Raw genomic sequence first — 16,093 nt, 5'->3', positions numbered from 1 at the left:
CAAATATTACCATTCAACTAAATACTCACATGGTTGAGTATAGCACTTAGACTGAATTACACAGAATGACTTTGGTATCACACAGAATGATTTTTTCTGAATTGCACTGTCAATATTATATTTTAAGTCTACCCAGTGAAAGACTGGGTAAGAGACGGATATGTGAAACATTATTTTACCTACTATAATGATGTTGGCAGGGATTTTGGTGCGCACTTTATCACCCACTGTGTCTCCTTCATAAGGAACTGCTAAACATCTCTCCATTTCCAACGTAAGGATGAACTACAACCATATGAATAACTAGATTATTTTTATCTCAAGAGATTCTAAATATTATAACTGATCATGTTTCCTTTGCTTTGGCTACTATCTATATTGCCAGCAGGGAGTGAAATCGGTAGTCCACATCAAGCAGTTATACAGGATCCTATTATATAACTACCTGCTGCAAATCTTGCTCTTGGCTTTTTCAACTAATAAATATCCTCGATTATTTTTTAAAAAGTCACACTTTGTATATTTTTTTGTGTATATATGAGAGACTGGGTGTGCGTGGGGGGGTGGGGGGACACGCAAGCGAGTTTACCTCAAACCATTTGTGAAATGAGATTGGATAAATCATAAATAAAACAAAACATACATAAAACTTTCGTATGATAGGATGGAAGATAGGCATTTCAGAATAAAAATGATATTCAATTCTTACTCTCAGTGACATTAAAGACTTATGAATTTATCACCTTTTGGATACAGAATATATAGTTTATTCAGAAAAATCACAAGTTTAAAAATAAATATTTTTCCATGTTTTTGTGATAAAAACAAGCTACTTAAATTGCTGAGCTTAAAAACATTTGCGTCTCTTGGTTTTTGACAGTTTCTGAGAAATAGAAACAAATGAGCCCACTACATTATAAGTACTCAATAAATGTTTATACTTAAAAACCAAAACAAAAAATGCTGGTTATAGTTCTATCAACCAAATTCTGGCAAAATTCAGATATATGGAACACAGTAAAATTATGGATCGGTTGGATACAAAGCTAAAAACAGAACTCAAGTATAATGACCTAGGAAAGTCCTATACTAGCTGTAAACAGCAACAGCCAAGGGTGTGGTGTGGAAAAGAATAACAATAAAGAATGAATCTAACTTGGGTGGGGTAACAATAAACAAAAATGACCCTGCTCATTCTGAAGAAAACTGTTGAAATATCATTCTCTAATAGTCAAAGTGTGATATATTTAAGACCAAGTCATCAGGACTATGTCTGATTGCGAAATCTCCTGGTAATTCACTAAAATGACTGAAGTTCATACATGGTTAAAAACAAACAAGAGAAGAAAAAACTATCTACATTTAAAATAAAGTGAAAAAATCTGTGTTTTCTGAGCTTAGAATTTCCTGTAGTAGAAGACATTAAAAAAAGGGTTTTGTTTTCAGAAAAAGCAGTAAGAAAAACCATTCTCTAAATTTATATCATGTGAAATTTTGTCAAAATTGTCACATTTCCTGATGCTTTGTCTCAATCACCTTCAGGCTCTGAAAAGTTGAGAATTTTAAAGGACCATCATGTTTAATTACAGTCACATGTTTCATTGTCCAACTTCAGTAAGGTTCCAAAGACACTTTTTCACAAGTCCCAGAATACTTGGAGATGAGAGAAGGCAGGCTTTGTTATGTAAAGGACGTTCAACTGTGCCACAGCAAGGGTGTGCCAAGCCTGCAGAGACCGCATTCCTGAACTCACCAATTAAAAATGTTATGTTGGCCAAGATGTGAAACTTTTTCCCAACATCAACACCTAATTTCCTTCTTGTTCGACGATATGGCCAAAATCCACTACATTTACCCTTCTGATATTAGACATCCAAAAAAAGATCAGTAACATGAATAGGCTGAAATTCCCAGGGTTTCATGAAGTATATTACAATCAAAAGGCAGGTTTGTTCTGGCTTAGTGGGAGGAGTCCTGTGCTACCTTTAACTAAGGATATAAAGATGTTAGACACAGTTACATTAAAATGTATTCATTCATTGCACAAATATTTATTGAGTGTTCTAGGTACTGAAATAAGAAGATTAAAAGATTAAGATAGTTTTTTCTTTCCTAGGTTATATCTATTTTAACAGGTTAGGAGTGGCGAGAGCCATATAACTAGGCTTATGAGGTGTTATGATTTTTAACTAGGAAGAGTCAAGTTATGAGTTTTGATACGGAGTATATCTGAGCTTGGAATTCTCTGGGTTTATCACGCTTAGGGTTCGTTGGGCTTCTTAAACATGTTATATTTATGTCTTTTGCCAACTTTGGAAAGCTCCCAGTGATGATTTCTTTAGTTTAGTTTTTCTCAGCTTCATTCCTTCCCTTTTCCTTTTGAGATCCAGATTACACACGAGTTAGACCTTCTGATATTGTCAAACAGATATCTGAGACTCTGTGAGGTTTTTTCTCCTCCAACCATTTTTCTCTCCATTCAAACTAGAAAATTTTATTGATTAATCTTCAAGTTCACTACTCTTTCCTTTCACACTACTTCCATTATTGAGTCCATTGAGGGTTTGTTTGGGTTTTTTTTTTGCGGTACGCGGGTCTCTCACTGTTGTGGCCTCTCCTGTTGCGGAGCACAGGCGCCGGACGCGCAGGCTCAGTGGCCATGGCTCACGGGCCCAGCCGCTCCGCGGCATGTGGGATCTTCCCGGACCAGGGCACGAACCCGTGTCCTCTGCATCGGCAGGCAGACGCTCAACCACTGCGCCACCAGGGAAGCCCCATTGAGGGTTTTTTTTTTCACCAGAGTTTTTTAATTAGCTGGCCCTCCTTATCCACAGGTTCTGCAACCACAGATTAAACCAACCACTGATCAAAAATATTTTGGAAAAAAACTTCCAGAAAGTGATAAAAAGAAAAACTTGAATTTGCTGCACTCCAGTAACTATTTACGTAGCATTTACATGGTATTGGGTATTATAAGTAATCTACAGATTATTTAAAGTACAGGATGTGGGGCTTCCCTGGTGGCTCAGTGGTTGGGAATCCACCTGCCAATGCAGGGCACATGGGTTCGAGCCCTGGCCTGGGAGGATCCCACATGCCACAGAGCAACTAAGCCTGTGCGCCACAACTATTGAGCCTGCACTCTAGAGCCCACAAGCCACAACTACTGAGCCCGTGTGCCACAACTACTGAAGCCCACACACCTAGAGCCCATGCTCCGCAACGAGAAGCCACCTCAATGAGAAGCACACGCACCGCAATGGAGAGTAGTCCCTGCTTGCCACAACTAAAGAAAGCCCAAGTGCAGCAACAAAGACCCAATGCAGCAAAAAATAAAGTAAGTTTATTAATTTTAAAAATAATAATAAAGTACAGGATGTGCATAGGTTGTACAAGAATACTATGTCATTTAATATAAGGAACTTACTTGAAATTCTGAGGCTTTTGGTGTCCTCTGGGGGTCCTGGAACCAAACCCCTGCAGATACTGATGGACAATTGTATATGCTGGCTGAGACTTTCTATTTTTCCATTCCTTTTCATTGTTTGTGTTTCGCCCTTAGTTGTTAGAGCATTTTTATAATAACTACTTTAACAGCTTTGTGAATAATTCCAACATCTATGTCATCTCAGCACTGATGGCTGTTGAGTCTCATGGTCCATACAACTTGAGATTTTCCTGGTTCTTTATATGCCAATTAATTTTGAAATATATCCTACACATTTTGACTATTATAAGACACTCGGTTTTGTTTATATTCTACAGAGAATGTTGATGTTTGTTTTAGGAGACAATGGTTAGGTTCAGGCTGCAAGTTCCAACAAACCTTCTGTGAGTTGTGGTTCCAATACCAGTTCAGTTTTCAAATCCTTTGCAGGGCTATCTGGATCTGTCCTGTATGTGCACCATACAGTGACTAGTCGGAGACTTGGGTGGTGGTTTAGGCCACAGTTCAGTTCTCAAAGTATACAGGCAGTTATGACTCTGATCCATATATGTACAGCTCAGGAATAAACCTAGAAGTTTCCTGAGCTCGTCCCACTCTGAAATCATCCAAGTATTTTTTGGTTGCCTGGGGCTCCCCTCTTCTTGTCACCTAGCCAGAAAACTGAGGCGTTATTCACCCACATTTCCTACAACTATGCCAAAAAGAGAAGGACAGAAAGGGAAAGGGGGGAGGTCAATCAGGACATGTCCCATTCTCTTAGGGCTACAACTCCTCTAGTCAAAGAGGAAGGCTCAACTCTGCATTTTAGGCCTGTCCCCAATGCTGTTGCTTCTGCCACTGCCGCTCTGCTACTGCTGCCACAGGACTTCTTGGGATACTAGGGCAAATAAGAACAGAGAAAAGAACAGAAAACAAAAAAGAGAGGGAAAAAATGGGGAGATCCCCACTCTCTCTGAGAGTTAGAAGAACCCATTCCAACTAGTGCTATAATTAGAGGGCTTTCTGAGTTCTACCTGCACTAATACCATCTTCTAGATTTTGAGCAACACTGATATAAGGCTTCTGCTGAATATTAAGATGCAGACCTGAAAAGGGAAATGCCACGAGGTGGGGAAAAGATCAACCAGGAAGCTGTATACTACAGAATTCTAAGCACTTTAACAGTGAAAGACATTCAAATGCCAGCCAGGCAGAGTAGTGAATCTTCACCGAACACCTAGGGTTTCATTACAGACTCCAGAGAATCATGTGCCCAGTAAGATCTCTGGGACTGCCATTACAATGCATTTCACTACCGTGATTACGTTTTACTATATGACATAGGTTACTTTAAGGAAGGGAGGGATTTCCCTGGCGGTCCAGCGGGTAAGACTGTGCTTCCACTGCAGGGAGCGCCAGTTTGGTCCCTGGTCTGGGAACTAAGTTCCCACATGCTGAGCGCCATGGCCAAAACAAAATAAAACAAAGGAAGGGAGATTATCCTTCAAGGGCCTGACCCACTGGTGAGCCCTTAAAAGGGATCAGGATCTTCTGGCAAGAGATTCAAAGCAAGGAAAGGATTTAATGCTTAAGAGAGCCACACAGCTAGGACCTGAAAGGTGCTTCTAGTAACTTAGAGCAATCCCTAGCCAAAAGCCATCAAGCAAAGAAAACCTCAAGCCTACAACTGCAAGGAACTGAATGTGGCCAATAACTTGAATCATCCTGGAAGCAGATTCTTCCCTAGAGCTTCGGGAAGGAATGTAGCCCAACTAACACCTGGATTTCAACCCTGTAAGACCATAAGCAGAAAACCCAGCCACACCATGCTCAGACTTCTGAACAACAGAAATATGAGCTAATAAATAGGTGTTGTTTTAAGCTGCTAGGTTTGTGGTAATTTGTTACACAGCAACATAAAACTAATTTGAGGGGTTATTATGAACTTAATGCCAAAAAATTTATCAACTTAAATTCTTCAAAAGACAAAAATTATCAAAGCTGACACAAAAGAAACAGAAAATATGACTATCTATATATCTATTAAAGAAATTAAATTTCTAATTAAAAACCTTCCCATAAAAAAAACTCCAGGCTCAGGTGGCTTGGAGTAAATCCTACCAAATATTTAAGGAAGAAATAATACCAATCCTACATAAACTTGTTCAGAAAATTGAGGAGGGGAAGGTTTCTCAACTCAATTTATAAGGTCAACATTTTCCTGATTCCAAAACCAGAGGAAGACATTACACAAAAAGAAAAGTGCAGACCAATATTCCCTGTGAGTACAGACATAAAAATTCATAACATAATATTAATAAATCAAATCCAGCAATATATAAAAGGGCTACTACATCTTCAATGTGTAGTACATATTTCAGAAATGCAAGGTTGGTCTTAACTTCTGAAAATCAATCAAATTAACTGACCAAAATATAAAAACTACACAATCACCTCAATAAATACAGAAAAAGCAGTGGACAAAGTGCAACTTTTTCTATCCCTTTCAGGATAAAATCTCTTGGCTAAGTAGAAACAGAAGAGAACTTCTTGAATAAAGGGCACGTACGAAAAACCTACAGGTAATATTATACTTAAAGTTGAAAGACTAAATGCTTTTCTTTAAGAACAAAACAAAAATGTCTACTGTGATGGTTAATTTCATTTGCCCGTGTGACTGGGCCTTGGGGCATTCAGATATTCTGGTTGTTTCTGTCAGAGTGGTTTTTTTTTTCCCTGATAAGATTGACATTTAAATGGTGGCCTGACAAAAGCAGATTACCCTCCTTAGAGTAGGTGGTGGTAATCCAATCAGTGGAAGAAATGAATAGAACAAAAACACTTGTCCTACTTAGAGTAAGAAAGAACTTTTGCCTAACTATCTAACCTCAGCTCTTCCTGGGTCTTGAGCCTACAGAACTTCAACAGGAACTTCATGATAGGTGCCTCCTGGTTCTCAGGCCTTCAGACTCAGACTAAACTATCCGTTCTTCTGGATTTCCAGTTTGCCAACTATTTACATGAGCCAATTCCTTAAATAAATCTGTGTGTGTGTGTGTGTGTGTGTGTGAACACAAACATGCATGCACACACACACCCTATTATTTCCCCCCCCTTTGGAGAATCCTGACTAATACCATCTACTCTCAGCGGTTCTATTCAACATCATACTGAAAGTCCTAGCCAGTACATTAAGAAAAGGAAAAAGTTTGGAAAGAAAGTTCCCTGCTCCGCATCTACCCCTTGTCTTCTTTTTCCCCCCAGATTTCTCTTCAACTTTGTAAAGGAACTCCTAACCTGTGTAGCAATTAAAAAGAATGAGGTGTACCTACAAGAAAGTCATGCCATAATTGCATTAATTTACTTAAATTCAACTATGTAACCCCACTGGAAAGAGAAAAAGGTGGAGGAGGGGGAACTAGAGAATTAGCTGGAGTGGGGGGGGAGGGTACTTTAAACTAAGCCTATTATTCCTATGAATATATGACCACAAACAATAGAATGAATCCAGCTTGAAATAGCTGATGGAAGTTGTTAAAACCTATGAAAATAAAATGTCACTCACAAATAATGTGTCAATGACAAAAATAAAGCATAATGCTCAAGAAAAATAAAGCATGTAGTAAATGCTTATTTGGTCCTCCTTCAGGAAGAAACTAAGTAACAACAAAAGGCTGTAGAGAAATAATAACTACAAAAGCATTAAATAAGTAATAAATACAATAACCTAAAAAATGGGAACAAGTAGGAATTTCCATTTTTAAAATGTAAATTATACATGTATACATACAAACTACTAAACAAAATCATACATATATGTTAAAAAAAACACTCCATATGACTTGAGGTATATTTGCCTATACGTGATTTCTGCCTTTAGAAATATAATACCCGAGGGAGGAACCAAGATGGTGGAGTAGAAGGATGTGCTCTCACTCCCTCTTGTGAGAACACCAGAATCACAACTAGCTGCTGGACAATCATCGACAGGAAGACACTAGAACTCACCAAAAAAGATACCCCACATCCAAAGATAAAGGAGAAGCCACAATGAGATGGTAGGAGGGGTACAATCACAGTAAAATCAAATCCCATAACTGCTGGGTGGGTGACTCACAGACTGGAGAACACTTATACCACAGGAGTGCACCCACTGGAGTGAAGGTTGTGAGCCCCACGTCAGGCTTCCCAACCTGGGGGTCTAGCAACGGGAGGAGGAATTCCTAGAGAATCAGACTTTGAAGCCTAGTGGGAATTGACTGCAGGACTTTGACAGGACTGGGGGAAAGAGAGACTCCACTCTTGGAGGGCAAACACAAAGTAGTGTGCCCATCGGGACCCAGGGGAAGGAGCAGTGACCCCAGGGAAGACTGAACCAAAACTACCTGCTAGTGTTGGAGGGTATCCTGCAGAGGCGGGGGGTGGCTGTGGCTCACCGTGGGGACAAGGACACTGACAGAAGAAGTTCTGGGAAGTACTCCTTGGAGTGAACCCTCCCAGAGTCTGTCATTAGCCCCTCCAAAGAGGCCAGGTAGGCTCCAGTGTTGGGTTGCCACAGGCCAAACAACCAACAGGGAGAGAACCCAGCCCCACCCATCAAGAGTCAAGTGGATTAAAGTTTTACTGAGCTCTTCCCACCAGAGCAGCAGTCAGCTCTACCCACCACCAGTCCCTCTCATCAAGCCTCTTGATAGCCTCATCCACCAGAGGGCAGACAGCAGAGCAGAAGCAAGAAGAACTACAATCCTGCAGCCTGTGGAACAAAAACCACATGCACAGAAAGAGAGACAAGATGAAAAGGCAGAGGGCTATGTACCAGATGAAAGAACAAGATAAAACCCCAGAAAAACAACTAAATGAAGTGGAGATAGGCAACCTTCCAGAAAAAGAATTCAGAATAATGATAGTGAAGATGATCCAGGACCTTGGAAAAAGAATGGAGGCAAAGATCGAGAAGATGCAAGAAATGTTTAACAAAGACCTAGAAGCATTAAAGAACAAACAAACAGAGATGAAAAATACAATAACGGAAATGAAAACTACACTAGAAGGAATCAATAGCAGAATAAGTGAGGCAGAAGACAGATAAGTGACCTGGAAGACAGAATGATGGAATTCACTGATGCAGAACAGAATAAGGAAAAAAGAATGAAAAGAAATGAAGACAGCCTAGGAGACCTCTGGGACAACATTAAATGCAACAACATTCACATTATAGGGGTCCCAGAAGGAGAAGAGAGAGAGAGAAAGGACCAGAGAATATATCTGAAGAGATTATAACTGAAAACTTCCCTAACATGGGAAAGGAAACAGCCACCCAAGTCCAGGAAGTGCAGCGAGTCTCATACAGGATAAACCCAAGGAGAAACACACCGAGACACACAATAATCAAATTGGCAAAAATTAAAGACAAAGAAAAATTATTGAAAGCAACAAGAGAAAAACGACAAATAACATACAAGGTAACTCCCATAAGGTTAACAGCTGATTTCTCAGCAGAAACTCTACAAGCCAGAAGGGAGTGGTGTGATATACTTAAAGTGATGAAAAGGAAGAAACTACAACCAAGATTACGCTACCCAGCAAGGATCTCATTCAGATTCGATAGAGAAATCAAAAGCTTTACAAACAAGCAAAACCTAAGAGAATTCAGCACCACCAAACCAGCCCTACAACAAATGCTAAAGGAACTTCTGTAAGTGGGAAACACAAAAGAAGAAAAGGACCTACAAAAACAAGCCCAAAATGATCAAGAAAATGGTCATAGGAAAATACATATCGATAATTACCTTAAACATGAACGGATTAAATGCTCCAACCAAAAGTCACAGGCTTGCTAAATGGATACAAAAACAAGACCCATATATATGCTGTCTACAAGAGACCCACTTCAGACCTAGCGACACATACAGACTGAAAGTGAGGGGATGGAAAAAGATATTCCATGCAAATGGAAATCAAAAGTAAGCTGGAGTAGCAATACTCATATCAGATAAAATAGACTTTAAAATAAAGAATGTTATAAGAGACAAGGAATGACACTACATAATGATCAAGGGATCAATCCAAGAAGAAGATATAACAATTATAAATATATATGCACCCAACATAGGAGCACCTCAATACATAAGGCAACTGCTAACAGGTATAAAAGAGGAATACGACAGTAACACAATAATAGTGGGGGACTTTAACAGCTCACTTACACCAATGGACAGATCATACAAAATGAAAATAAATAAGGAAACAGAAGCTTTAAATGACACAATAGACCAGAGATATTTAATTGATATTTATAGGACATTCCATCCAAAAAGAGCAGATTATACTTTCTTCTCAAGTGCACAAGAAACACACTCCAGGATACATTACATCTTGGATCACAAATCAAGCCTCAGTAAATTTAAGAAAACTGAAATCATATCAAGCACCTTTTCTGACCATAATGCTATGAGATTAGAAATGAATTACAGGGGAAAAAAACGTAAAAAAAACAAACACATGGAGGCTAAACAATACGTTACTAAATAACCAAGAAATCACTGAAGAAATCAAAGAGGACATCAAAAAATACCTAGAGACAAATGACAATGAAAACACGACAATCCAAAACATATGGGATGCAGCAAAAGCAGTTCTAAGAGGGAAGTTTATACCTATACAACCCTACCTCAAGAAACAAGAAAAATCTCAAGTAAACAATCTAACCTTACACCTAAAGGAACTAGAGAAAGAAGAACAAACAAAACCCAAAATTAGTAGAATGAAAGAAATCATAACGATCAGAGCAGAAATAAATGAAATAGAAACAAAACAAGAGCAAAGATCAATAAAACTAAAAGCTGGATCTTTGAGAAGATAAACAAAATTGATAAACCATTAGCCAGACTCATCAAGAAAAAGAGGAAGAGGACTCAAATCAATAAAATTAGAAATGAAAACGGAGACGTTACAACAGACAACGCAGAAATACAAAGCATCCTAAGAGACTACTACAAGCAACTCTGTGCCAATAAAATAGACAACCTGGAAGAAATGGACAAATTCTTAGAAAGGTATAACCTTCCAAGACTGAACCAGGAAGAAACAGAAAATATGAACAGACCAATCATCAGTAATGAAATTGAAACTGTGATTAAAAATCTTCCAACAAACAAAAGCCCAGGACCAGATGGCTTCACAGGTGAATTCAATCAAACATTTAGAGAAGAGCTAACACCCATCCTTCTAAAACTCTTCCAAAAAATTGCAGAGGAAGGAACACTCCCAAACTCATTCTATGAGGCCACCATCACCCTCATACCAAAACCACATCGAGATACTACAAAAAAAGAAAATTACAGACCAATATCACTGATGAATATAGACGCAAAAATCCTCAACAAAATACCAGCAAACAGAATCCAACAACACATTAAAAGGATCATACACCAGGATCAAGTGGGATTTATCCCAGGGATGCAAGGATTCTTCAATATACGCAAATCAATTAATGTGATACACCATATTAACAAACTGAACAATAAAAACCATATGATCATCTCAGAAAAAGATGCAGAAAAAGCTTCTGACAAAATTCAACACCTATTTATGATAAAAACTCTCCAGAGAGTGGGCATAGAGGGAAACTACCTCAACATAATAAAGGCCATATATGACAAACCCACAGCAAACATCCTTCTCAATAGTGAAAAACTGAAAGCATTTCCTCTAAGATCAGGAACGAGACAAGGATGTCCACTCTCACCACTATTATTCAACATAGTTTTGGAAGTCCTAGCCACGGCAATCACAGAAGAAAAAGAATTAAAAGGAATACAAATTGGAAAAGAAGAAGTAAAACTGTCAGTGTTTGCAAATGACATGATACTATACATAGAGAATCCTAAAGATGCCACCAGAAAACTACTAGAGCTAATCAATGAATTTGGTAAAGTTGCAGGATACAAAATTAATGCACAGAAATTTCTTGCATTCCTATACACTAATGATGAAAAATCTGAAAGAGAAATTATGGAAACACTCCCATTTACCACTGCAACAACAAAATACCTAGGAATAAACCTACCTAGGGAAACAAAAGACCTGTATGTAGAAAACTATAAGACACTGATGAAAGAAATTAAAGATAATACCAACAGATGGAGAGATATACCATGTTCTTGGATTGTAAGAATCAATATTGTGAAAATGACTATACTACCCAAAGCAATCTGCAGATTCAATGCAATCCCTATCAAATTACCAGTGGCATTTTTTATGGAACTAGAACAAATCAACTTAAAATTTGTATGGAGACACAAAAGACCCCACCCCAAATAGCCAAAGCAGTCTTGAGAGAAAAAAACGGAGCTGGAGGAATCAGACTCCCTGACTTCAGACTATACTACAGAGCTACAGTAATCAAGACAATATGGTTCCGGCACAAAAAGAGAAACGTAGATCAGTGGAACAAGATAGAAAGCCCAGAGATAAACCCACGCACCTATGGTCAACTAATCTATGACAAAGGAGGCAAAGATATACAATGGAGAAAAGACAGTCTCTTCAATAAGTGGTGCTGGGAAAACTGGACAGCTACATGTAAAAGAATGAAATTAGAACACTCCCTAACACCATACACAAAAATAAACTCAAAATGGATTCAAGACCTAAATGTAAGGGCAGATACTATAAAACTCTTAGAGGAAAACATAGGAAGAACACTCTTTGACATAAACCACAGCAAGATCTTTTTTGATCCACCTCCTTGAGTAATGGAAATAAAAACAAAAATAAACAAATGGGTCCCAATGAAACTTCAAAGCTTTTGCACAGCAAAGGAAACCATAAACAGACGAAATGACAACCCTCAGAATGGGAGAAAATATTCGCAAACGAATCAACGGACAAAGGATTAATCCCCAAAATATATTAACAGCTCATGCAACTCAATATTAAAGAAACAAACAACCCAATCCACAAATGGGCAGAAGACCTAAATAGACATTTCTCCAAAGAAGACATACAGATGGCCAAGAAGCACATGAAAAGCTGCTCAACATCACTAATTATTAGAGAAAGCAAATCAAAACTACAATAAGGTATCACCTCACACCAGTTAGAATGGGCATCTTCAGAAAATATACAAACAACAAATGCTGGAGAGGGTGTGGAGAAAAGGGAACCCTCTTGCACTGTTGGTGGGAATGTAAATGGATACAGCCACTGTGGAGAACAGTATGGAGGTTCCTTAAAAAACTAAAGGATATGATCCAGCAATCCCACTACTGGGAATATACCCAGAGAAAACCATAATTCAAAAAGACACATGCACCTCAGTGTTCACTGCAGCACTACTTACAATAACCAGGTCATGGAAGCAACCTAAATGTCCACTGATAGACAAATGGATAAAGAAGTTGTGGTACATATATACAATGGAATATTACTCAGCCATAAAAAGGAACGAAATTGAGTCATTTGTTGAGACGTGGATGGATCTAGAGACTGTCATACAGAGTGAAGTAAGTCAGAAAGAGAAAAACAAATATTGTATATTAACGCATGTATGTGGAACCTAGAAAAATGGTACAGATGAACCAGTTTGCAGGGCAGAAGTTGAGACACAGATGTAGAGAACAAACGTATGGACACCAAGGGGGGAAAACCATGGTGGGGTGGGGATGGCGGTGTGCTGAACTAGACGATTGGGATTGACATGTATACACTGATGTGTATAAAATTGATGACTAATAAGAACCTGCAGTGTAAACAAACAAAAAACAACTAATATTAAACTTTCTTTGGGTTATCTGTATGGAAATATGTTAATATAAATGTTTCAGACATTACATGAAATTTCTAAAAATCTTATATGTTCTGGTATAATGTTATAAGTCATAATTCTAGTTATTACTTTAAAATATATATCTCAGAAATAACTAAATTTCCTTGTCAATTGCATTATTATGAACTTTCATCAAATCTTTAACCGTGGTCATTTTTAAGTCTTTTGTCATTTACAGACAGTTCTGAGTATAGTCTGATGCTTTCACAAAAATGTTCCTATAAAGGGGTTTCATCTTCAAGGAATTCATGGAAAAGACTCTGACAAGTACAGGTTTCGGGTAACTGACTATACTGCTGAACTGAATGAATAAGCATTTTCAGAACTCTAATGGAAAACTGATGAATTAATAAAAGTGCTAACAAAAGATCAAGATGAAAAAAAAATTAATTACATGGGACTGAGTGAACTGATGAGGATGATTATAATTTTTGTGACTTTCTGTTTGAATAATAAAAAAAAAATCCCACAAGGACTCAGAGGCAAAAAATATACAAATCAATTTTCACTGCAAAGTAAAGGAGCTGTTACAGTGGAGGATTACTGGACTGAATGTCAATATTATGACATTGTATAAGTGTGTTTAGTGTTTGCTAACTGCAATCATTGTTGCTTTTGTGGTCATCCATTTACAATGCTTGGTGTCAGTTTATCTCTTGTAAAAATAAAATACAGTGTGTGTGCATGAAAAAAATAAAATAAAAAGTCAAAAAACCCCAAAAACCATAAAAAAAAAAAGAAATATAATTCCCGAGGAACTCTACTAAATATTTAATAATCCAGAGGACCATCCAAGATATAAAGTGAAGAAATCAAATTATAGAATACATATATATAACATCATCCCTTTTCTTTAAGAAACCGACCAATCAACAAAATAAACACAACCATATGTTTATATATATTTGTATAAACCATATGTGTGTATATATTTGTATAAACATGGAGGTCACTCAAGGCCTGTTGACCTTGAATCCCATATGATGGTAAAGAGATGGGGAGGAGAGATCAGCAATTTTTTTCTTAAATAATGTTTGGAATTTTTTTGCCTGTTTCAACAATCATGCTATACTTTTGCCACTGGAAAAAATTAATAAAGAAAATTTAAGTTAAAGGGAAAAATTAAATTACCACTAAAATAGAAAACAAAGGCTAATTGGCCATAAGCATACTCATTAAGAATTAAAATCTAGCTAAGAATAAAAGTGAAAAAAATCCCTTATTTTAATGACAGCTACCCAAAGAATCTTTAATGTCCATTTATAAAAGCAAGCCACTGGTAATCTTTGGCAAGGTGCTCCTGAATATATCCTCATGCCAGCAAACATCTTAAACTAACTGAATCTCTTTCTTGGATCACAAAACTATTCATTTAATTTCCTGCCAAGCTAAATAGGGGAAAATGTATGCTTTACACTTTCAGACAAAATGCCTTGTTAAGTCTTAACTGTAGGGGTGGTGCAATAAATCCTCATGTGTTAACAAGTTGTGGTCTACAACAGAGTCATGTATTTTATTTCAGGAAAAAATATTACATTTTCTGTGTTTTCAGCAAGTTTAAATGGAAAAAAAAGGGGGAGGGGGTAAGAGAGGCTATTGTGCAGCTCTAAGCAAAGCTGAGAAAGGAGAGTAAGCCTGCCCAGAAATATGTGACCTATAGGTTTGGCTTAAATTTCACTTGCTGAATTCTTGATCTAAACCCATTTCTTTTCCATAATATATACTGGGAAAATGTCAATCTATCCAGTACATCTCAAACTATTCAAAGAATATTTTAAAACAAAAATTCTTAACTGTCCTATATACCATACTCTATCGCCTGTAGTTAACCAATATGGGTAAAATTCGTCTCCAATGTGACTTTCACTGAGCGTATCAGTGACTTATTCAAATAATGGAGCTGAAGATAAATTCAAATCTTAACAAGTACTCACTTTTACAGTTTCTTCTGTATTAAGTTTATTTCCCTTAACCAAGACAATTTGGAAAGGGTTGTTATTTTCCCAAACATGCTGTAAAAAAATGAAATAAACAGAGTATTTTAATGAAAGAAATGAATATTCTATGCTAGCAATGAAATCGTCTTATCAGTTCTCATTTCCATTGGTAAAAGAATGAAAATACACCTCTGAACTAACAACTGAAAATCATATATATTAAAATAACCATCACAACCACTAGCACTTAGTTCTCAAGGCAGAACAGGCAGCATTCCAGTATTGCTAAGAAATTCACTAAACACCATTAAAAAATAGTATTAAAAGTTTTGCATAAATTAAGAATTGACCAATAAATTAATATAAAGATAATAACTTAATCATCAAGGAATGGTTAAACATTCAATTTCTTAAGACTGAAGAACTATTTTAAAACTGTCGTGTTCTGATGAATACAAACTTAAGATTTGCTTTATACAAATATATTACATTCTAGAAAAAAGTGATGGCTTTGTTACATTTAAAGTCTAAAAGTATTCAATAAGAAAGAAAGAAGAAAACAGACAAATTATACCAAAACACTATTATAGATAAACTGAAAGAAATGAGATATACCAGAAAATCAACTGTCTCTGCACATCTAACTTTTCTACTAGAATGCTCAACTTGCTCTTTGAAGTCCCATTTAGCTCTAATCTCAACATATCTCAAATTTGAGGGCATTTTTCTTTAGCACCAAAAGATAATCGAAAACATAAATGGCCTGTTTACAATCATATGTAGCCTGAGTAAGGAAAAAGAAGGGTAGCTAAAAAGATAATTACTAATAAATGGTGATGGATCTTTGGCAAATATGCATTAATATTCTGGGGAATATTAATATTAATTCATATTAATATT

The 16,093-nt window shown here is 37.1% G+C and overlaps 1 protein-coding gene across 2 annotated transcripts in view; it reads right to left on the bottom strand.

Annotated features, from left to right (window-relative positions):
• Positions 1 to 16,093, bottom strand: part of PIK3CB (phosphatidylinositol-4,5-bisphosphate 3-kinase catalytic subunit beta) — a 193,288-nt gene that overhangs the window by 70,021 nt on the left and 107,174 nt on the right. For both annotated transcript variants that reach the window (XM_082839733.1, XM_082839734.1), the window contains one exon: positions 15,191 to 15,268. In XM_082839733.1, the coding sequence (XP_082695859.1) occupies positions 15,191 to 15,268 (78 nt within the window). The remainder of the gene's footprint in view (positions 1 to 15,190; positions 15,269 to 16,093) is intronic.

The sequence above is a fragment of the Leucopleurus acutus genome, assembly GCF_964270905.1.
Source record: "Leucopleurus acutus genome assembly, chromosome: 5".
Classification (NCBI taxonomy): Eukaryota; Metazoa; Chordata; class Mammalia; order Artiodactyla; family Delphinidae; genus Leucopleurus; species Leucopleurus acutus.
The sequence above is the reverse complement of the archived record's forward strand: the minus strand, read 5'-3'. Positions and strand labels throughout refer to the sequence as shown.